Source organism: Anomaloglossus baeobatrachus, chromosome 4 (genome assembly GCF_048569485.1).
Source record: "Anomaloglossus baeobatrachus isolate aAnoBae1 chromosome 4, aAnoBae1.hap1, whole genome shotgun sequence".
Classification (NCBI taxonomy): Eukaryota; Metazoa; Chordata; class Amphibia; order Anura; family Aromobatidae; genus Anomaloglossus; species Anomaloglossus baeobatrachus.
Window position 1 is genome coordinate 373,464,333 of NC_134356.1, and position 24,169 is coordinate 373,488,501.

Sequence of the window (24,169 nt, forward strand, 5' to 3'; positions counted from 1 at the left end):
ATCTGAATTCTGCGGCCCTCAACCTGACTGTGTGGCCATTGAGTCCTGGATCCTAGCATCTTCAGGGTTATCTCAAGAGGTCATTGCCACTATGAGACAGGCCAGGAAACCAACGTCCGCCAAGATCTACCACAGGACGTGGAGGATCTTCTTATCCTGGTGCTCTGATCAGGGTTTTACTCCCTGGCCATTTGCCTTGCCCACTTTTCTGTCCTTCCTTCAATCCGGAATGGAAAAGGGTTTGTCTCTCGGCTCTCTTAAGGGACAAGTCTCGGCGCTTTCTGTGTTTTTTCAAAAGCGTCTAGCCAGGCTTCCGCAGGTACGCACGTTCCTGCAGGGGGTTTGCCACATAGTCCCTCCTTACAAGCGCCCGTTAGAACCCTGGGATCTGAACAGGGTGCTAACGGCTCTTCAGAAACCACCTTTCGAGCCAATGAGAGATATTTCTCTTTCACGCCTTTCACAGAAGGTGGTCTTCCTAGTGGCAGTCACATCACTTCGGAGAGTGTCTGAGCTAGCTGCACTGTTGTGCAAAGCCCCCTTCCTGGTTTTTCACCAGGACAAGGTGGTTCTGCGTCCGGTTCCGGAATTTCTCCCTAAGGTGGTATCCCCTTTTCATCTCAATCAGGATATCTCCTTACCTTCTTTTTGCCCTCATCCAGTTCACCAATGTGAAAAGGATTTGCACTTGTTAGATCTTGTGAGAGCACTTAGACTCTACATTTCTCGTACGGCGCCCCTGCGCCGCTCGGATGCGCTCTTTGTCCTTGTCGCTGGCCAGCGTAAAGGGTCACAGGCTTCCAAGTCAACCTTGGCTCGGTGGATCAAGGAATCAATTCTTGAAGCCTACCGTTCTTCTGGGCTTCCGGTTCCTTCAGGGCTGAAAGCCCATTCTACCAGAGCCGTGGGTGCGTCCTGGGCATTGCGGCACCAGGCTACGGCTCAGCAGGTGTGTCAGGCGGCTACCTGGTCGAGTCTGCACACTTTCACAAAACACTATCAGGTGCATACCTACGCTTCGGCAGATGCCAGCCTAGGTAGGCGAGTCCTTCAGGCGGCGGTAGCCCACCTGTAGGAAGGGGCCGTTTTACGGCTCTATTACCGAGGTATTCTTTTACCCACCCAGGGACTGCTTTTGGACGTCCCAATTGTCTGGGTCTCCCAATGGAGCGACAAAGATGAAGGGAATTTTGTTTACTTACCGTAAATTCCTTTTCTTCTAGCTCCTATTGGGAGACCCAGCACCCGCCCCTGTTCCCTTCGGGCTGTTCTTTTGTGTACACATGTTGTTCATGTTGAATTGTTCTGGGTTCATGGTTTTCAGTTCTCCGAACATCCTTCGAATTGAATTTACCTTAGACCAATTTATAAGTTTCCTCCTTCCTGCTTTTGCACCAAAACTGAGGAGCCCGTGATGCACGGGGGGGGGGGGGTGTATAGGCAGAGGGGAGGGGTTTACACTTTTAAGTGTAATACTTTGTGTGGCCTCCGGAGGCAGAAGCTATACACCCAATTGTCTGGGTCTCCCAATAGGAGCTAGAAGAAAAGGAATTTACGGTAAGTAAACAAAATTCCCTTCTTTTGTATGACCAATCAACTCAATCTTTTTTTCCTCAGTCCACAGGACCTTCTTCCAAAATGTAACTGGCTTGTCCAAAGGTGCTTTTGCATACCTCAGGTGACTCTGTTTGTGGCGTGCTTGCAGAAACTGCTTCTTTCGCATCACTCTCCCATACAGCTTCTCCTTGTGCAACGTGCGCTGTATTGTTGACCGATGCACAATGACACCATCTGCAGCAAGATGATGCTGCAGGTCTTTGGAGGTGGTCTGTGGATTGTCCTTGACTGTTCTCACCATTCTTCTCTGCCTTTCTGATATTTTTCTTGGCCTGCCACTTCTGGGCTTAACAAGAACTGTACCTGTGTTCTTCCATTTCCTTACTATGTTCCTCACAGTGGAAACTGACAGTTTAAATCTCTGAGACAACTTTTTGTATCCTTCCCCTGAACAACTATGTTGAATAATCTTTGTTTTCAGATCATTTGAGAGTTGTTTCGAGGAGCCCTTGATGCCACTCTTCATAGGAGATTCAAATAGGAGAACAACTTGCAAGTGGCCACCTTAAATACCTTTTCTCATGATTGGATACACCTGCCTATGAAGTTCAAAGCTCAATGAGGTTACAAAACCAATTTAGTGCTTCAGTAAGTCAGTAAAAAGTAGTTAAGAGTGTTCAAATCAAGAAATTGATAAGGGTGCCCATACTTATGCACCTGTCAATTTTATTTTAAATGCAGATTGCACATTTTATGTTAGTACAATAAACCTCATTTCAATTCAGAAATATTACTGAGTCCATCATTTATTAGATATATGAAACTGAAATCGCTTTTGCAAAAACCCAAATTGTTATAAAGAAAAAAAGTTAACATTAATAGGGGTGCCCAAACTTTTTCATATGACTGTATTCATGAACTCTATAACTGCTAGATCTGCAGCAGAGAAAACATTGATTTTATCAAAATGACAGTAAACATCTCAGTAAGTGACACATCACTGGAATCAGAGTCTCTGTCTCTACATTATCTTGCTCTCAAATGGGCCAGCAAAATCCTGGTGACCGATTTCCATTTTAAAGGGAACCAGTTATTAGATTCATTAATGTCAATTCTGACAGATGCTGAGTATGAGCTCTCTGCTCACTGTGTGATATTCCTTTTCAATGCACAGTGACAGTGCATTCCCTCAGTGGCTCTTATGAAAGGTGATGAGCTGGCAAAAGAATGCACTGAAAAGAGAATGAGGTGAGCATGTACAGGCCCTAAAACATGTCACTGATCTGATTTTTTTCAGGATGGTGAAATCTGCTACGGCACTGACCAGCCACAGCCCCCCTGATGACTTCTCATTTAGTCTCCATAAATGCACTGGGGATTCTCAAACAAAACATAATCGAAACGGAAGTAAAAAAAAGGATAAAGTGGATTGAGTGGACAGGGAACAATAGAGACTTTTTAATTAAAATATACTAGAGAAGCAATCATTATTACATTCAATTGATAGACATTCAGGATTAAAATCAACTTTAGTTTTGGACCACCCCGTAAATGTTTATGAACAAACGTATTGCAGTATACAATTCATAGAAGGGTTTGTGTTTATTGTTTGTGGGGTGGTTTTGTTAATAATTGGCATATGTAATTAGATTGCAGGTCTCTTGTCCTCTTTTATGGTGCTGGTGGTCATATTGGTCATTGGATACCTGTTTGAACCATTGCCCCAGGTATGTAAACGGTTTCTTCTGTAAGTGCTGCCACATTTATTACTTTAGATTCACTGTGTCCAGTAAAAATAATAACCATTATAATGTGAGTTAACCTACTGCCCAAACAAATGTAATGCATGGTCTGCCTGCTTTAGGCAACTCCTATCCAGTAATGTTCAACCCCCTTCCCCACTCTCCCGCTCAGGACCCCCGCTCTATTACCTAGAGCCACTGCAAAGAGGACACGCTCCCTGGGAATAATTACTGGTTAAAGGGCTTTAATCTTAATGACTGATTAAGGGTACCGTCACACTTTAGCTACACAGCAGCGATCCCACCAGCGATCTGACCTGGTCAGGATCGCTGCTGCGTCGTTACATGGTCGCTGGTGAGCTGTCAAACAGGCAGATCTCACCAGCGACCAGTGACCAGCCCCCAACCAGCAGCGACGTGGAAGCGACTCTGCGCTTGCAGAGAGCCGGCGTCTGGAAGCTGCGGACACTGGTAACTAAGGTAAACATCGGGTATGGTTACCCGATGTTTACCTTAGTTACCAGCGCACACCGCTTAGCGCTGGCTCCCTGCACTCGTAGCCACAGCACACATCGGGTTAATAAGCAAACCTTTGCTTATTACCCCGATGTGTCCTCCGGCTACGTGTGCAGGGAGCCGGCACTGGCAGTGTGAGAGCTGCGGAGGCTGGTAACGAAGGTAAATATCTGGTAACCACCTTGGTTACCCGATGTTTACCTTGGTTACAGCTTACCGCAGGCTGTCAGACGCCGGCTCCTGCTCCCTGCACATTCAGGATTGTTGCTCTCTCGCTGTCACACACAGCGATGTGTGCTTATCAGCGGGAGAGCAACAATAAAAAAATGAACCAGGGCTGTGTGTAACGAGCAGCGATCTCACAGCAGGGGCCAGATAGCTGCTCAGTGTCACACACAGCGAGATCTCTAATGAGGTCACTGCTGCGTCACAAAAAACGTGACTCAGCAGCGATCTCAGTAGCGATCTCGCTGTGTGTGAAGCACCCCTTAGGGTACCGTCACACTTTAGCGACGCAGCAGCAATCCCACCAGCGATCTGACCTGGTCAGGATCGCTGCTGCATCGCTACATGGTCGCTGGTGAGCTGTCAAACAGGCAGATCTCACGGGTGACCAGCCCCCAGCCAGCAGCGACGTGGAAGCGACGCTGCGCTTGCACGTAGCCGGCGTCTGGAAGTTGCGGACACTGGTAACTAAGGTAAACATCAGGTATGGTTACCCGATGTTTACCTTAGTTACCAGCGCACACCGCTTAGCTTAGCGTGTGCAGGGAGCAGGAGCCGGCACTGGCAGCGTGAGAGCTGCGGAGGCTGGTAACGAAGGTAAATATCGGGTAACCACCTTGGTTACCCGATGTTTACCTTGGTTACAGCTTACCGCAGGCTGTCAGATGCCGGCTCCTGCTCCCTGCACATTCAGGATTGTTGCTCTCTCGCTGTCACACACAGCGATGTGTGCTTATCAGCGGGAGAGCAACAATAAAAAAACGAACCAGGGCTGCGTGTAACGAGCAGCAATCTCACAGCAGGGGCCAGATCGCTGCTCAGTGTCACACACAGCGAGATCGCTAATGAGGTCACAAAAACCGTGACTCAGCAGCGATCTCGCTGTGTGTGAAGTACCCCTTAGACTCTCTTTTGTGCAGAGGGCGATTTTGTTATACTTTCGTATGCTCTGAAATGAAAAGTGGTCTATATTTCTATTTTAGACCGTGTTAGCCGCTATAGTGATGGTGAACTTAAAAGGAATGTTCAAGCAGTTTGCAGATATCCCACAATTATGGAGGACGAGTCGGTTAGAGCTGGTAAGTGTGAACATAAATTAGCATGCTTAGAAACATTTTCACATTGAATTTTAACAGTCTTTCTCACTAAGATCTTGTACTATAATGTATCTTTAACAATTGGATCTAAGGATTCAGCATGTTGCCAAACTACTAATAAAATTTTCAGTGCACTTTGCATGGATTAATAACCTAAATATTGAGGTAATTAGTTATCTCAGTCGAGAGTTATTATTGAACACTAAATTGTTTAACTTGAATTGCCTGACATATTCGTTTTACTAAACTGACTTGTTGGCAGGACTTATGACATTGTAGCTGGGCTTTATACACCTCACATAAACTAACATTTATTTATGCAGATTGTCATAGGGAGGAGGAGTGGCTCTACAGCACTGGACTGTGTTTCAATACCTGCTCCGTGTGACCTTGGGCAAGTCACTTTATCTCCCTTTGCCTCAGGTACTTCGAATGTAAGCTCCTTGGTGTTGCCTTAGATTGTCTTACATTAATCTATATATTTATGTACTATACAGGTAGGATTTACATGTTTACTAATATGCACAAAACATTTAGACCTATGTGTGCAACTAATGTGGTCAAAAAGTGGAGCAGTAGCCAAAAAGATAAAAATGACCTGTCAAAATTGCTAACCTGAATCATATTTTAATAGAAAACTGCTTCATGTTTTGCCTGTGCTAGCTTTTATGAATGTGTAATTTTATATACTTTTATTTAAAATGTATATATATAATATAACATTGTATATTTTCTAGTGTTAGAGGTTGCAAAATGCAATCATTGTTCATTAAAACAATCATAACTCATGATTTGCAAATGTCATACTAGTGTGTTTGTATAGGGCGAGAATTGTGACTTAAATGGTTGAATAGCTGTTGTTAAAAAAACCGAATATAGATAACAAGGTAGAGTATACTTGACAAAACCGAAAATTCCTTTTACCTAAAATCACAATATTTATTGAACATATATGCCACAGACAGAGTACATACAAACATAAAATTGGATTAAATTATCACTGACAAGAAGGCGAGAAAACTTTTCCCTTCCTCACCCTTCCTTACAAACGAAGGTCGGCGTTCTAATTGGTAATAACGCCCCCGTTCCACGTCGACTGATGTCCTCTCCTGACCCTCCACTCACTTTCAAAAGGACATAGAGTGTGTCTAAATAGCAGTGGGTAAGGTGTAACACCAAAGAAAAGAGCCCACAAAATTATGAACACACGTTAAATTGTGCAGAAGAGAGATGTGTCCGTCACTAATTATCTGTCATAAACTAGTGGGGATCGGTCAGACTATGTCATCCAGTCGACATGCAATAAAATTACAGATACATTATTGACTTAAGCTGTTATTTTACGCGTTTCGCCCCATAATTAGGAAAAAGGGGGCTCATCAGGGGTATAACAGCATGGATCCTTGAAACATACAGCTTCAGACCATTATAAACTTGGACCGTTAGATACTATGATACGTCCACCAAAGAACAGTGATACAATCACCACTTCATGCACCTGATACAAAGGTTGCCAAGCATACAGTCTGAATAGGGTTCAGGCCAAATTGCCACCACAGACGGTATCCACACGTCCAGACAGTGTGTCACAAGAAATAAATAAGCAACCCCAGGTTTTTCAGAGGACAACAATATTATAAGCAGAGTCCTAGGATAGCATTAAAGCCCTCTGAATAGTATCATGGAAACAGTCCCCAGGTAACGATGTGTACTCCATCTGGGTGTTCATAATGGTCTGAAGCTGTATGTTTATGACAGATAATTAGTGACGGACACATCTCTCTTCTGCACAATTTAATGTGTGTTCATAATTTTGTGGGCTCTTTTCTTTGGTGTTACACCTTACCCACTGCTATTTAGACACACTCTATGTCCTTTTGAAAGTGAGTGGAGGGTCAGGAGAGGACATCAGTCGACGTGGAACGGGGGCGTTATTACCAATTAGAACGCCGACCTCCGTTTGTAAGGAAGGGTGAGGAAGGGAAAAGTTTTCTCGCCTTCTTGTCAGTGATAATTTAATCCAATTTTATGTTTGTATGTACTCTGTCTGTGGCATGTATGTTCAATAAATATTGTGATTTTAGGTAAAAGGAATTTTCGGTTGTGTTGAATAGCTGTTGTTACAATGTAAGGCTATGTGCGCACGTTGCATAGTGTCCATGCTGAAAATTCTGCAGCAATTTGGCAGTGCATGTGCGCTTCAAATCGCTGCAGAAACACTGCGTAAGGCCCGTTTCACACGTCAGTGAAAAACACTGACATTCTTCACTGACGTGTAATACACGCACATGTCCCTCCGTGTTCCGTGATTCACGGCACACGTGGGTTGTCCATGTGCAATCCGTGATCCGTGATTGCATATGGACATTACTCACCTGCCTTCGTTCCTGCTGTCCATGGTGCTGAAGTCTCCAGCTCTGCAGCGTCCGCCCACCACTCTCAGCACCTACTTCCTGGTCGGCTGTTCCTGCTCTCATGAATATTCATGAGCCAGGCAGGAGCTGTCGAGAGCAGAGGTTGCAGAGCGAATCGCAGGCAAGGTAAGTTGAAAATATTTAATATTTAATATGTCCGTGATTTTCTGGTAAGTGTTTCACTGATCACACACAGATCACACCATAGTGTGGTCCGTGGGTCATCAGTGATGCCAGAAAAAAACTGACTTGTCTCCGTGCAGAATCATGGCCACGGGTGTACGCTGCACGGAGACAAGTTCAGTGAAAAATCACTGATGTGTGAGCAGACCCATTGATTATAATGGGTCTGCGTATGTCAGTGATTCTGGTACGTATTAAAAAAAAGCACAAGCGTACCAGAATCACTGACGTGTGAAAGGGGCCTAACGGATGCAGTGTTTCAGCAGAATAGATGCCGATTTCATGCGCTCGGGATGCTGCCCCTCCTCTAGACAGAGTGGGACAAAACAATCACTGATCTCGGGGAGACCAGCCAGAGAAAACGCTGCCGGCAGCCAACAAGGGCGCTCAAGACCGTGAAATCCTAGGTGCATTGCCCACTGGGAAATATGCAAATTAAAAAGTCCGTGGAGCCTCTGTTAGGAGTCTCAACACAGAAAACTAGCCAGATATTCCTCCGGGTAGGACCTAGCCAGGGAGTGGCTCTTTTTAGGAAACCACCATAACCACCATATTATGTGGCCCTTTTAGTTAATATCCAACTCTTTGATAAGTTTAAAGATATGACAAGGCCTTGTTGGCTGCCGGCAGTGTTTTCTCTGGCTGGTCTCCCCGAGATCAGTGATTGTTTTGTCTTGTTGGTCTACTAGGCATTGCTCCCACCTGGCTAGAATCCTACTCCACACTGATGAGGGGCAATACCCCGAAACAGCTGTCTGTGGATGGATACCTGGCCTTGGTATCTCCCTTGTCATATCTTTAAACTTGTCAAAGAGTTGGATATTGACTAGAAGGGCCACTTCATATGGGGGTTATGGTGGTGTCCTAAAACGAGCCACTCCTTGGCTAGGTCCTTCCCGGAGGGATATCTGGCTAGTTTTCTGTGTTGAGACTCCTAACAGAGGCTCCACGGACTTTTTTAATTTGCATAGACAGAGTGGGAGCAGCATCCAAAGCGCACAAAATAAGTGACATGTTACTTTTTTGAGCGCAGCGATTTCAATCAAAATTTCTGCAAATCGCTGCACTCTCAAACGCAACGTGTGGATGGATTATGCACAATTTTCATAGATTGTGCATGGGACGCAGGACGCATGTGTTTACGTTGCAGTGCAATACGCAGCGTAAAGCCATGAAATTACGCAATGTGCGCACACAGCCTAACATTGAACATCGTGCATTGTGTTCATAGACAATATGAAGTGTAGGTTTGTTCAATGTTTACATCCCATAAGTAATGCAATTTTTTTCATCAATTAATTCATAAAGTATTGTACAAACATTTCCAATGAAGCTGTAAAAAGAATTTTAATAGAATTGGCAATTACATGTTCAATAATCAGTTTCACAGTTGTATATAGTGGTAGAAGCAGCAGTAGCATTTGCAATAGTTATGACATGAATATACACAAGCAAAATTGTTGGTACTCCTTTTTTTTCTTTTTTTTTTTCTGGTTAATATAAGAAAAAATTAAATAGTCACTGGAATAACTTAAATATAATAGTACTGTAATATCAACTAATGAAAATCAAAGATTGCTTTTGAATTGTATTTTAACAAAGTTTTTTTTAAAACACTTAGGACAGTCTGGATAAAAATGGTGGTACCTTTTTAATTTAATATTTTTTTCGGGCAGTCACTACAAATTAACTAATTTCTGTAACTACAAAACGTATACGGCTGCACACTAAAATGCTAACTATGAATAAGGGAACTCTGGTATTGCATTACCGCTATATGAATATTTGAAAAATATAGATATTTAGCATATGTATTGGCCAATGCATGTGAGCCCAGTCACCACGGCAAGGTATATCTCTGTAAATCGGGAACCTAATTTGAAATGCCACTATCTGGGCTAAAACCTTCATGTCTGGGCAGCTAGATTCCAGCTATAAAGGGGAGTGAACACAGCCTGGTTATAGGGCTCAGTCAAAAAGAGATGCACTATACGAAAAGACTGGCCTACATATCCACCAAGTGTGCACAGAGAACAAGAGTCATAAAGTGCAAAAAATGGAAATTTTTTTAATATTATTATGTGCAACCAGCAAAAAGGGGATAAAAACCACAGAGGGATGTGATACGGACAACAGGACAGCAATAAAAGTCAAAAGGATTTTTCAGAATATGACCGGTCTATATATACAGTCATATGCAAAAGTTTGGGCACCCCTATTAATGTTAAGCTTTTTTCTTTATAACAGTTTGGGTTTTTGCAACAGCTATTTCAGTTTCATATATCTAATAACTGATGGACTGAGTAATATTTCTGGATTGAAATGAGGTTTATTGTACTAACAGAAAATGTGCAATCCGCATTTAAACAAAATTTGATCGGTGCAAAAGTATGGGCACCTCAACATAAAAGTGACATTAATATTTTGTAGATCCTCCTTTTGCAAAAATAACAGCCTCTAGTCGCTTCCTGTAGCTTTTAATGAGTTCCTGGATGAAGGTATATTTGACCATTCCTGTTTACAAAACAATTCCAGTTCAGTTAAGTTTGATGGTCGCCGAGCATGGACAGCACGCTTCAAATCATCCCACAGATTTTCAATGATATTCAGGTCTGGGGACTGGGATGGCCATTCCAGAACATTGTAATTGTTCCTCTGCATGAATGCCTGAGTAGATTTGGAGCGGTGTTTTGGATCATTGTCTTGCTGAAATATCCATCCCCTGCGTAACTTCAACTTCGTCACTGATTCTTGCACATTATTGTCAAGAATCTGCTGATACTGAGTTGAATCCATGTGACCCTCAATTTTAACAAGATTCCCGGTGCCGGCATTGGCCACACAGCCCCAAAGCATGATGGAACCTCCACCAAATTTTACTGTGGGTAGCAAGTGCTTTTCTTGGAATGCCGTGTTTTTTTGCCTCCATGCATAACGTCTTTTTGTATGACCAAACAACTCAATCTTTTTTTCATCAGTCCACAGGACCTTCTTCCAAAATGTAGCTAGCTTGTCCAAATGTGCTTTTGCATACCTCAGGCGACTCTGTTTGTGGCGTGCTTGCAGAAACTGCTTCTTTTGCATCACTGTCCCATACAGCTTCTCCTTGTGCAACGTGCGCTGTATTGTTGACCGATGCACATTGACACCATCTGCAGCAAGATGAAGCTGCAGGTCTTTGAAGGTGGTCTGTGGATTGTCCTTGACTGTTCTCACCATTCTTCTTCTCTGCCCTCCTGATATTTTTCTTGGCCTGCCACTTCTGGGCTTAACAAGCACTGTACCTGTGTTCTTCCATTTCCTTACTATGTTCCTCACAGTGGAAACTGACAGTTTAAATCTCTGAGACAACTTTTTGTATCCTTTCCCTGAACAACTATGTTGAATAATCTTTGTTTTCAGATCATTTGAGAGTTGTTTTGAGGAGCCCATGATGCCACTCTTCATATGAGATTCAAATAGGAGAACAACTTGCAAGTGGCCACCTTAAATACCTTTTCTCATGATTGGATACACCTGCCTATGAAGTTCAAAGCTCAATGAGGTTACAAAACCAATTTAGTGCTTTAGTAAGTCAGTAAAAAGTAGTTAGGAGTGTTCAAATCAAGAAATTGAGAAGGGTGCCCATACTTTTGTACCAGTCAAATTTTGTTTAAATGCAGATTGCACATTCTCTGTTAGTACAATAAACCTCAATATTTCAATCCAGAAATATTACTCAGTCCATCAGTTATTAGATATATGAAACTGAAATAGCTGTTGCAAAAACCTAAATTGTTATAAAGAAAAAAGGTTAACATTATTAGGGGTGCCCAAACTTTTTCATATGACTGTATATATCATAAGGGTAAGGTATTGGGGCAATTTTAAAAAAATAAAAAGTGCAAGTGCATACAAATAAATACATGTAAATGAGCTAATTTATTCATAGGAAAAACAGAAAAAGGTGCAAAGCAAAGATCAAAGAAATGATGCTCCTAATTTGCTCAGTCATAAGGAATAGAAATTCCTTACTAATAAAAGACATGCTAAGAGCTTATAAGTCCTCTTTTGGTTTAGGCAAAAATAATTCCAAGAAAAGTAAACCCAAAGCCAGCAGCATAGGAAAAGTAAACCCAAAGCCAGCAGCGCAGGAAAAGTAAACCCAAAGCCAGCAGCGCAGGAAAAGTAAACCCAAAGCCAGCAGCACACGAAAAGTAAACCCAAAGCCAGCAGCACACGAAAAGTAAACCCAAAGCCAGCAGCGCAGGAAAAGTAAACCCAAAGCCAGCAGCGCACGAAAAGTAAACCCAAAGCCAGCAGCGCACGAAAAGTAAACCCAAAGCCAGCAGCGCACGAAAAGTAAACCCAAAGCCAGCAGCGCACGAAAAGTAAACCCAAAGCCAGCAGCACAGGAAAAGTAAACCCAAAGCCAGCAGCACAGGAAAAGTAAACCCAAAGCCAGCAGCACAGGAAAAGTAAACCCAAAGCCAGTAGCACAGGAAAAGTAAACCCAAAGCCAGCAGCACACGAAAAGTAAACCCAAAGCCAGCAGCATAGGAAAAGTAAACCCAAAGCCAGAAGGAAACAGAAAGCACTTTCTATAAATTACTTAGATATACAGTCTTGGCCAAAGGTTTTGAGACTGATGCAAGCGATGATTTTCACAAAGTTTAGTGTTAATTATTTTTAGTTTTCTTTATTTTTTTAAATACTTTTATATTACTTCTATATGTTGAAGTACAATGTTAAGCATTTCATAGCAAAGTGCTGACTTTTTCTTTTCTGGACATTCATTTTTCCAGATGTCCCAAACAGTCTGAACGAGCTTCATCTGAGAAAATAACTTTACCCCAGTCGTCTGCTGTCCAATCCCCGTTGTTCCTGCAAATTCATTTTCTCTGATGTAGCCCATTCAGACTGAAAATGATTGTCCAGAGAAGAAAGTGAGCAGTAGCATGAGTCCAGTATCATTCCAATAGTAAAACTTTCAGGCTGAATGAAACTGCCATGAATAAACAATGGCATCTAAACATGCTTTAAGAGCAACTTCTCTCAATGATCCAGGAGCAATTTGGTGATCAACAATGCTTTTTCCAGTATGATGGAGTCCATGTCACAAGACAAAAGTAATAACTAAGTGGCTTGGTGATCAAAACATTTGGCTTCATGACCAGGAAACTCCCCAGATCTCAATGCCATTGTAAATCTGTGGTGAGGGGGCGTGGCCTGGACGGCAATGTGAAGAGATGTGTTTGTGGAGCTCTCCTGCAAACTCCCTTGATAAATCCCTGAATACCGCTGTTATCACTGCCTCAGCCAGCTGTCAGGAAGATAAGGTGGTGAGGACTTGTCTGGTGGATGCAGAGTGCCATGGTCTGTGGCAGGCAAAAAGATAATGGAGGCGGGAAAGTCCCCAGCTCTCAAGATGGTGCCATGATAAGGCAGGAAGCTGAGAAAGTTAATGCAGCCTGTCAGGAGAGGATGCAGATGGCTGCAAGGCTGGAGAAATTTGCCTGGACTTCAGAGAAATCACATCAGCATATAGATAACAGAGGTGAGATAGGAGAGGAGGGAGAAGACAATGCCAGCTCTGATGAGATGGGGGATGGTGAAAAGCAGCAAGATAATACAAAAGTTGAGAAAGCACATAGTGTAGAGGAGGCTCCAGAAAACCCCACTTTAAAGGACGTTTTTGCAGTGGTGTCTTTTTGTAAAGAAGCTCTGACTACCCTGACAAAGCAAGTTAAGGGATTACAGGCAGAGGTTGCTGACATTAAGAAAGACCTCAAGAAAGCAGATCTGAGAACAGCGGCGGTAGAGGAGAGAGTGGGCATAACAGAGGATCATATTACAAAACTTCAAAAGTCTGAAAAAACATTTGCACAGCAGATAGCTGAAATCATGGCAAAAAATGATGATTTAGAGAACCGCTCTAGAAGAAATAACATCCGAATTGTCGTCATCCCTGAGAAAGCGGAAGGAAGAAACCCCACTGAATATGTAGAAGACTGGCTCAGGGGGAAAATGGGTGCTAATGTCTTATCCAAGCTCTATGCCGTGGAACGTGCACACAGAGTCCCGATGCAGCCACAACCAGCAGGCAGGGGCCCTCGCACTATGCTAGCCAAGCTCCTCAACTACAGAGACAGGGACACTATACTGCGAAAGGCAAGAGACATGGAGGATCTTATGATTGACGGCCAGAGAATTTCCATATACCCGGACTACTCCATTTCTGTTCAAAAGCTACGTATGACTTTTACAGGAGTAAAGAGGCGCCTGCGAGAGATGGGGGTGCAATACTCAATGATGTTCCCGGCAAAGCTAAGAGTGATGGCGTTGGAGCGGGTGCACTTTTTTACAACTCCGGCGGAAGCCATGCAGTGGTTGGACGCAAACGAAAAGCGGATCCGTTTGAAGGAATGAGCTGACTGTATGAATCTGCAGTGTGTTGGAGAAGGCCGGCTGAGGCTCTACAACATCCTTAGGAGCTTACAGGGGACCCTTCTTGTTTTTTCTTTTTTTTTCTCCCCCCTTTTTTTTTTTTTTTTTCCTCCTTCCCTTTGGGATTGAGGTAGTATGCAGGGGGAATGCGAAGGGTTTGATGTGAGCTTCGCAGGCCATGGGGACTGCCTAATTAGGCACGGTGGTGGTATTTACAATTTGAGATTCCAGTTTAATTACTGTTCGCCATTTTACTGTTATATTGGTTGAGTGGAATATGATTATACATAGAAAGGGTGGGAGTGGAGAATTGTTGGAAAAGGGACGAGTTTTAAAATGCGTCTAAGAGGGGAAGGCGAGGGAGGTAGGGGGGAATTTAGTAGGGATTATGGACCAGGTTTGGAAAACCTGATGCTTCACGGGAGTACTCGAAAACAGGAAGTGGTGGGGAGTAGGAGGGGAGGGGAGCAGGGGGGGAGGGGGGAAAGGGGTAGGGTAGCGGCAGCATGGGGAGATACTACAAGGTTTGATGGTTTTACTGGGTGGGATAATGGGGGATAGAATTAAGGTGTTGAGTTGGAATATTAGAGGGTTATCAGATAGGTCTAGGAGAGCGGCAATAATTAAATATGTTCAAGACCAGAACCCGTCAGTAATATTTCTACTAGAAACGCATCTAACAAAGGAGACAACACATGTTTTAAATAGGAGATGGGTGCAGAAGGCCTATCACTCCACCTTTTCCAACTATGCAAGGGGTGTATCACTGCTGATCCATAACTCTGTGCAATATGAAGAGATAGAAGTGTATGTGGATAAAGAGGGACAGTGTGTGGCCGTCAAGTGTAAAATATTTGGCAGACTCATGTTTATAGCTGCAATATATATACCACCTCCATATAAGTGCACCAAACTAAGGGAGATAAGGGAGTTCTCTGAGAAGGGGGGAGTAATCCCTTTTTTACTGGTGGTGGACTTCAATAATGTGATAGATCTGTACTGGGATAGGAGTAGTAGACCTCCAGGTATCCAGGATAGTTGTATGACTTCGTTTGGCACTCTTATTGGGGAACTTGGAATGGTGGATGCCTGGCGAGTGAGGAATGGGAGGGTATCCTGCTTCTCTTGTTATTCGGCTTCGCATAACACTCTGTCCCGCATTGACATGGCTCTAGCTAGTGATCTGATGGATGCAATGATAAGCGACGTGCAATATCTGACAAGAGTGATTTCAGATCATAGCCCAATTCTAGTGTCCATACGACGGGGGACCCCGACAGGGGGAAGGAGGGGAGAGTGGAAGCTTCATCCAGCATGGATCCATCATATTAATATGGGGAATATAGAACGGGATCTTGGGGATTTCTTTATCCACAACGAGGGTAGCACTGGTCCCATGATGGTATGGGATGCGATGAAGGCATACCTCAGGGGGCTCCTGTTCAGGGATATCTGTAAACGTAAAACACAGACGAGGCAGGATGAGAAAGATAGCCTGGAGGCCTTAGATAAGGCAGAGCTGGAAGCAATCCGGAGTACTACTACGGACGCGAAGCAAAATCTTAGGCAGGCGCATGAACAGGTTAATAAGATGCTTTTGGAGAAGGCGGTAAGGAAGCAGGCATTCCAAAAATTGCATTTTTATGAGGAGGGGGAAAAAGTTGGTAATCTATTATCGGTCATAGCTGCAGCTCAAAGGAGTAGTTCATTTGTGCATGGTATGGACACGGTGGAGGGGACACAGGTCACTGAGGTTGAGGAGATCCTTGGGGTCTTTAAAGATTTCTATCACACGCTATATTCTTCTAGCGGAGAGATGAGGGTGGAAGAGGTGGACTCATTTCTTGAGCGAGGTGAGCTTCCGGTGTTGTCTGTGGCGGATAGAGATAAACTGGAGTCACCTATTACTATTGATGAACTGGAGGGCGCTCTGCATGGCATGAGCAATGACAAGGCACCGGGAGCAGACGGGCTACCAGTTGAAATTTATAAACAGTTAGAAGAAATCCTATTACCCAAACTATTGAAAGTCTTTGAGGTGGCGGAGGGGGAAGGTATATTGCCTGAATCTATGAGAGAAGCAATAATAGTAGTAATTTCTAAGGAGGATAAAAATCCGAGGCTTCCAGACTCATATAGACCCATCTCGTTATTAACAGCGGACGTGAAGCTTCTGGCTAAGGTGTTGTCAAACCGGCTGACTGGAGTTATATCTAACCTAATCCATATGGACCAATCAGGTTTCGTGGCCACTAGGTCGACAGCTGCTAATATCAGGAGATTGTACCTTAATCTACAGTTGCCGCCTGACAACCCTGGCCGGAGGGTGATCGCTTCGCTAGATGCCCAGAAAGCGTTCGATAGTGTTTGAGTGGGGGTATCTGTGGAAAGTGTTGCAGCTTATGGGTTTTGGCCCACGGTTTGTAAAGTGGGTGCAGCTGTTGTATAATAGGACTACTGCTAAAGTTAGAGTTAACGGTATGACCTCCTCAGCGTTTGAGTTGCACCGGGGAACGAGGCAGGGCTGCCCACTATCGCCGCTCCTATTTGCTATTGCAATAGAGCCTCTGGCGGCGGCCATTAGGAAAACAAAGGAGATCCATGGATTTAAGTATGGGCATTTAGAGGAGAAAATAGCTCTTTATGCTGACGATTTATTACTTTTCTTGGGGGATCCATCAGCCTCATTGGATCATGCCATGCAGATAATAGAGAAATTTGGAGAAGTTTCGGGACTGACCATTAATTGGTCTAAATCGAGCCTCTTTAAAGTGGATGGGGAAGTAGCCTGGACAAATGAGGATACTGGGGCTAACAAATTGAAGAATGTGGACGAATTTAAATATCTAGGTATCCAGATATCTCTGCCAGTAGAAAAAAAAATACAGGTGAACTTATGGCCTCTCCTTAAAAAATTGAGAGCCAAGGTGGATGCCTGGAAGCTACATTTGTCAGTTGTTGGAAGGGTTAATTTGCTAAAGATGGTAGTAATGCCTAAACTCCTATACATACTGTACAATGCCCCTGTTTGTATTTCAAGGAAAATATTTAAAGGGATAAACTCGCTGTTTAGGGACCTGGTGTGGGGTAAAAAGCAGCCTAGGGTGCGATTAGAGACTTTACAAAGGCCGAAAGATGAGGGGGGTCTAGCAATCCCAAATCCGGAATTGTATTATATAGCGGCGCAATGTCAACACCTCAGGGGTTGGTCTGATCGAGAGAAAGATGGGGGCATTAAAGAAGTACTGGAATACATAGTGGGTAGAAGTCCATTGGTAATGGGACTAGAGGATGGTGCGTTGGGGCTCCTGGGTAGAACATCTCCTACAATGGCACTTATAAATAAGACCTGGGATAGGCTGAAAAGGGTGAGAGGGGTGACCCGGTTAACTAAGTTTACACCTATCTGGGATAACAGTAATCTCCCGGAGATTCAGAAAATGGGGAATATTGAGGAGTGGAGACGTAAGGGTGTAATATACATGCATCAGATATTGGACGGAGGAATTGTGAAATCGTTCCCACAGTTACAGAGTGAGTTTCAGTTACCGGCGTCCGGCTGGCTCCACTACAGACAATTAAAGCATGCGATTGCAGCCCAAGCGGCTAAACAAAGTGTGGCCATACAGACTGACCTGGTACTGGAGTATGTGTGTAAGGGCGGAGGAAGCACTAAAGGGATCATTTCTGGCACGTATAAAGATATACTACATACCTTTCTTTTAGACTACCCAATTAAAACTAAATCTAAATGGGAGGAGGAAGTTGGGCCGATAACTGAGGAGGTGTGGGAGGGTATCTTAGAGTATGTCCCTAAACTTTCCATGAGCGAACCAGCCAGACTGTCTCACCTATACGTGATTCACCGGGTATATAGGTCTCCTTTACTGATGTTTAAAATGGGGTTGAAAAGGAATTCGGAGTGTTCAAGGTGTCAGGGATCTGACGCAGGTATTTTTCACATGATGTGGTCTTGTCCGAGATTGGTCTCCTTTTGGACTAAGGTTATCCACAAGATAGGAAGAACATATGGGTGTGTCCTCCCCAGGGAACCAGTGATATGCCTATTGGGATATGTTGAGGAGCTTGGGGTGGAAAATACTATGAAAATTGTCATTGCTAGGCTGCTGTATGCGGCAAGAAAGCTAATCGCCATGTCCTGGATTAAAAAAGACCCCCCCGACCAGGGGAGAGTACATTAAAGGGGTGAAATGTATTCTTCAGCTGGAACGGGGAGTGTATGAAAGAAGGGGGAATGTTAAAAGGTTTGAGAAGCTATGGTCTCCTTGGCTGCAATGCGAATAAGACGAGTGATGGACCAATAAGCTGGTCTGGGACCGGGATGGCCGTCTGAGACCTCTGATGTGTGTGTTTTGTTTTATTTGTGTTACTAGTTGTTCCTCCTGCACAACGGGATGGTTGCTATACTACAGTTGGAGGGTATTATAAGTGTGTACTATATGGGATGTAGTATCGGGGAGAAGTGTTGCTGCCGGGGTGGGGGAGGGGGCAGGAGGGGGAGTTAAAGGGGTAATAGATGTGATAAATTTAATTTGGATGCCGATTTGTTATTCTGTTGTATGTATTCTGTTTTAATAAAAAAGTATCTGATTTAAAAAAAAGTAAATCTGTGGTGAATTTTGAAAACCAAGACATTGTAGACACCGATTAAGCAAGAATGGCCTGCCATAAGTCAGGATTTGGCCCAGAAGCTGATATCCAGCAAGCCAGGGCAAACTGCAGAAGTCTTGAAAAATAAGAGACTACACTGTAAATATTGAGTCTTTATATGATCTTAAATTTCCGTCAATATAAGTACAAAAACTCATGAAATATTTATAATTATACTTCAGCAACCATGGAGAGCTTTGACTATAAGATCTAAAACCTCTAAAGCAGCAGACTCTGTGATAGTCAAAATTTGTGCCAATCGAAACTTATAACCACAAGTGTACGTGTGAATATTGTTGGCGTGATCACACATAATGACATTCAGTATTTCTTTAATAAGTCAAATTTTAAATGCAATGTACAATTATTTTATGAATATAATCTATTACTTTTAAGTATTATGTCTAAAACCTTTGTGTTTGGAAATGTACATTGGTGAATAATACATTCTTCCACTTTCAGGCAATTTGGGTGGTGTCGTTTTTGGCCTCTGTTTCCCTAGGTCTTGACTATGGTCTTCTTGTTGCAGTGGCATTTGCTATCATAACAGTCATCTACCGCACACAAAGGTTTGCTTTATATCCAGCTATTATTTATTGCTTTGGAACAGTACACATACTGGTGTGTTTTATCTGCCAGACAAAACTGTTAACAGTGGTCATTTATCTTTTTGTTTTGCCTATTTCTGCATGTTTGTAATGATAATTGGCTAGCTATAAATGAAGAACAGGAAGTATAAAACTATAGTGTATTGTTGAGCTTTATTAGTCTGGTCTCTGCTAAAAATAAAATATAAAAAAAAAATTGAGAGGTAACACAATTGGTAAACGAAAGGCGAGCTTTTAGTAATATTCTCATATCGGGCATTGATGCATAGTGCATAGTTTTTACAAGAGCCATCGCTAGGCAGCAATGAAACTTCTCTTCACTGACAACAAGGAACATCCTGAAGCCAAATAGGCTTATATGGCCTATGTTTGCTATCTGCTTTAACAAAGATGTTTTCTGAATTTCAGGAGACACGTATTTGATAATAATGACGTTGCCTTCAACTTGTGATCATGTTATCTTGTTGAAAAGAAAGTTGCTAGCAACTTTGTAAAAACCACAAAGAATCTAATATTGATTTCTTTTTTTTTTTTGCCCTTTGAGGAATGTTAAAGCCCCCAAGCAAATGTGCTTCATTTAGATTAGAGATGAGCGAACCCGAGGTTTTATGTTCGTACCTAACACAGACTTTACAAAAAAATCAGTGTTCGTAGTTTGGGTGCTTTGCGTATGCCGACCACTTGCTTGAGCATCGCTGTGCTCGGGTACGCTTGGTGCTCAGCCCAGTGCGAGCCGCTAGCAGTGTTTTGAGCTGCTCACACTCGAGATAACAAGAACGTTATTGGATGTAGTTTGCACCCCAAATAAATAATGGAAAAATCCTGGCCACCCTCCCCTGGAAGTATTCAATTTATGGCTGGCTGTATGTGGGCAGAGACTGGAACTGCTTAATCAATGACCTCCATTTGGGTTTAGGTCAAATCCAGGTCCCAAAGTGAACTTTATCTATAGTCCCGATGAACCCACCAACCTGATCTTCAACGGGTCTGCTCATCTCTGACTGGGATGATAAATTGTACTTTATTTTGAAATTACTGCCCTTTACAGCCATTGCATGCTGTACCAGCCACTGCTTATTCTAATGGACAATAATGTGTTCTGCATTGTGACTACATACTTTTAAAGTGCCTTGCAAAAGTATTCATATCCCATGAACCTTTTTCACATTTTTTCATGTTACACTCAGAAAGTTAAAAGTATTTTATTTGGATTTTATGTGATGTACCAGCACAAAGCAGCAAGTATTTGTGAAGTATAAAATATATGATACATAGTTTTTTAAATATTTTTAAAAAAATGAATCTGAAAATTGTGACTTGCATTCGTAAGTTGATGCCCCTAAATATATTTTTGAGTGACCAATTACCTCCAGACGTCACATTAAATTGAGTCCACTTGTGTGTAATTCATGCTCAGTATAATGTTTATTATCAATAATGAAAAACACAATAAAGAGGATATATTATAATGAAATACAACAAAAGTACAGAAAGAATGACAGTGTTTCCTGTTGCAAACTGACTGTAGTATGAAATTGGACAATAAGAATAAAGTTGGCAGTTAGTTAAGTAATCTGCAAGTCACATAAAAACCGACATGAATCATTTTATTGGCAAACCACCGCAAGAAAGAAACATCTTTTGAATACATATACAAAAAAGAGGCAAATCTGTATCTCCAATATATAAATATATATGCACAGTTGGAACAATGAGTCAAATTAAAGGGACTATTATTACCAGGTTTATGCTGCCCAATTTGAGAAAAGCATAATATAGAGACCAAGATCCTCATTCCAGCGATGTATCACTTACTTGGCTGCTTGCAGTCATTTTGATTATATCTCTGTTTTTTCTGCTGCAGATCTAGCAGTTATTTAAATGTAGAGCAGGGTTGTAACAAGCATCTGCTGGATTATCTGGCAACACGCCAAGCAGTCCTTTTAATGATAATCTCCTGGTAATTTAACAGTGATTTTATAAAAAGCTACACTAAGCAGCCCCGTAAGTGATACATCTCTGGAATCAGGATCTCTGTTTCTGTTATGCTACTCCCAGATTAGGTGGCAAAAACTTGGTGACAGTCCCTTTTTATAATCTAATTTATATTTAAACAGACGACCTAGGAAGAGAAAAATGCGCACAGTGCAGTGATATAGTAAGATACTTGTTATATGTGCCTCAGCAAGTATGGAAGTGGAAACCAATGGTCTGCCGCACCCAATGAGCGTTTCGCACCACGGCTTCGTCTAGGAGGGGATATGACTGGAAGAAGGTGCTCTGGTCAAATGAAATCAAAGTAGAACTTGTTGGGCTAAATGCAAAAATGCTATATATGGCAGAAAACTCACTCTGCACATCACCCTGAAAATACCATCCCCACTGTCACACATGATAGTGGCAGCATCATGCTGAGAGTATGGTTTTCTTCAGCAGGGACAGGTAAGCTGAACATCTCCTTACCTGCCTCCACCGGCAATGCGGAATGAAGGAGGTGGGCGGGATGTTACGTCCCGCTCATCTCCGCCCCTCCGCTTCTATTGGACGCCTGTCGTGTGACGTTGCTGTGACGCCGCACGAACCGCCCCTTAGAAAGGCTCGCCGGCCTAGAATTGGATGCCGGCCAGAGCGACGTCGCAGGGCAAATAAGTCCGTGTGACGGATGTAAGCGAGGTTGTGCACCACGGGCAACGATTTGCCCGTGACGCACGACCGACGGGGGCGGGTACGATCGCTTGCGATCTTGCTAGCGAGATCGCAGCGTGTAAAGTAACCTTTAGTCTTTTGAAGAATGGTCAGGTCAGTTCTTTTAAATTCTTCACGGCTTTTGAAGCCTAAAATGTTGAAAAAAGTGAAAAAAAGATATGCACTGTAAGCCGTTTTGATGATGTGCATATGTTACATTTTTGTAGTGCTTTTTCAGACTGTGCACAAACCCTAAAAGAGTAGTTTTCAGAATTGCTTTCTCCATGAAATCCCGTATTTTTCGCTTTATAAGACTCATTTGATTATAACACGCACCCCCAAAATTGGTGAAGGAAAAGAGATTTTTTTTTTTAATGTTAAATGGGGTCCGTCTTACAATGCCAGTGTCCGTCTAACAAATCATATAGGGTATATGACCCTCATAGCCCCCCCCATCCTAAAATTAGCCCCCTTAATCTGGATATGGCCCCCTTATTCTGAATATGGCCCCCTGATATTGAATATGTCTCCCAGTGATGCCGCACGTCTCCCAGTGATGCCGCACGTCTCCCAGTGATGCCGCACGTCTCCTATTGCTGGCACACGCCCCCTATGGATGGCACACGTCCCCCTGTGCTGCCCATGGCCCCCTATGGATGGCTCATATCCCCTTGTGTTTGATATGGCCCCCAAGCTGCAGCCCATAGTAAAATAAAAAACTCCTTACTTACCTTCTCCAGCGCTGTCCTCCCGTGTCTCCCTCCGTGCTGCGGAGCTCCTCCACGTCCTGCTTCTCGGTGCCGGTCATGTGATCGGCACAGCAGAGTGACATCATCTCTGCGTGCCTGATCACAGCGGCAGCAGGGAGACCGGGATGATCAGCGCTGGGGATGGTAAGTGAAGCTTTTTTATTTTGACGGGCAGCAGCATAGGGGCCATATCTAACACGGGGGGGGGGCATTTGCCATCAAAGAGGGGCGCAGGCACATATAATATGCACCGCTCCCCCAGCCCATCACCGCGGAGCGGTTATAGCACCACGGTGATGGACAGCGGCAGTGCATATTATATCAGCGGGAGCAGGAGATCTCCCGCTGCCTCCTGCAGCCTCCACCATCCTGCCTCAGCCTCCAGCACCACTCCAGAGCTGCCCCCACCTCCCCTGGGCCCTGTAGTATATAATCCGTATATTCGGATTATAAGATGTACCCCCTACTTCCCCCAAAATTTGGGGGAACAAAAGTGCTTCTTATAATGCGAAAAATACGGTACTTATGCCTTTTAAACACCTCAAAAAAATAAGTAAACATAGCCTAAATGTACTGACCTGAAAAATCAATGCTGGCAGGTCGTATTTACTGCCCAATGAGTGATGTAAAAATGAAAATACAATGACATAATTGATTTTTTTTATTTGTTTTAATTCTTTCACTGTATTTGGAATTTTTCTCACTTTTCAGTTCATTATATGAGAAAACGAATTGTGTAATTCAAAAGTAGTTTGTCCTACCCCCAAAAAACCAAGGCGTCATATGGCTCAGTGAACAAAAAATAAAGTTATCAATCTTCCAACAAAGTAAGGAAAAACCGTACACTGAGGAGTAATGGGCTTGTCCACGAGGATAAAAAATGAATTCAAAAGGCTTAGCTCCTGCAGGTTACACAGGACCTGCTGGTGTCTACTTCTCTGCCTCATCTGAACATATGGTAAATGGCAGGAAATGATCCCTGAGCCAATACTGGGTGAGACTGTCACTACTGTGGAAATTAATTGTTTTCAGGACATTCATATCTGTAGACCTACTATGTTGCAGATAACAGCAGATAGGTTTGTAGGTAAAGTAACTTTTTATAATAATGCAATAAAAGATATTGATTGGTGAGTAAGCTTCATCGCTAGGTACTGGTTGTCTAGTAATGCAGGAAATTACTCACATTGGCAGTATTATTTAACACCATATCACAGGTCTGTTCATATTCCTACTGTGTTTTCTCAAAAATAAGATCTAGCACGATTTTTTTGGCCTTTTTGCAATAAGCTTGAA

General features: G+C 43.1%; 1 protein-coding gene across 1 annotated transcript in view; it reads left to right on the forward strand.

Annotated features, from left to right (window-relative positions):
* Positions 1–24,169, forward strand: part of SLC26A5 (solute carrier family 26 member 5) — a 134,742-nt gene that overhangs the window by 61,204 nt on the left and 49,369 nt on the right. Inside the window, exons 11-13 of the mRNA XM_075345184.1 lie at positions 3,207–3,284; positions 5,024–5,119; positions 19,294–19,400. Of these exons, the coding sequence (XP_075201299.1) occupies positions 3,207–3,284; positions 5,024–5,119; positions 19,294–19,400 (281 nt within the window). The remainder of the gene's footprint in view (positions 1–3,206; positions 3,285–5,023; positions 5,120–19,293; positions 19,401–24,169) is intronic.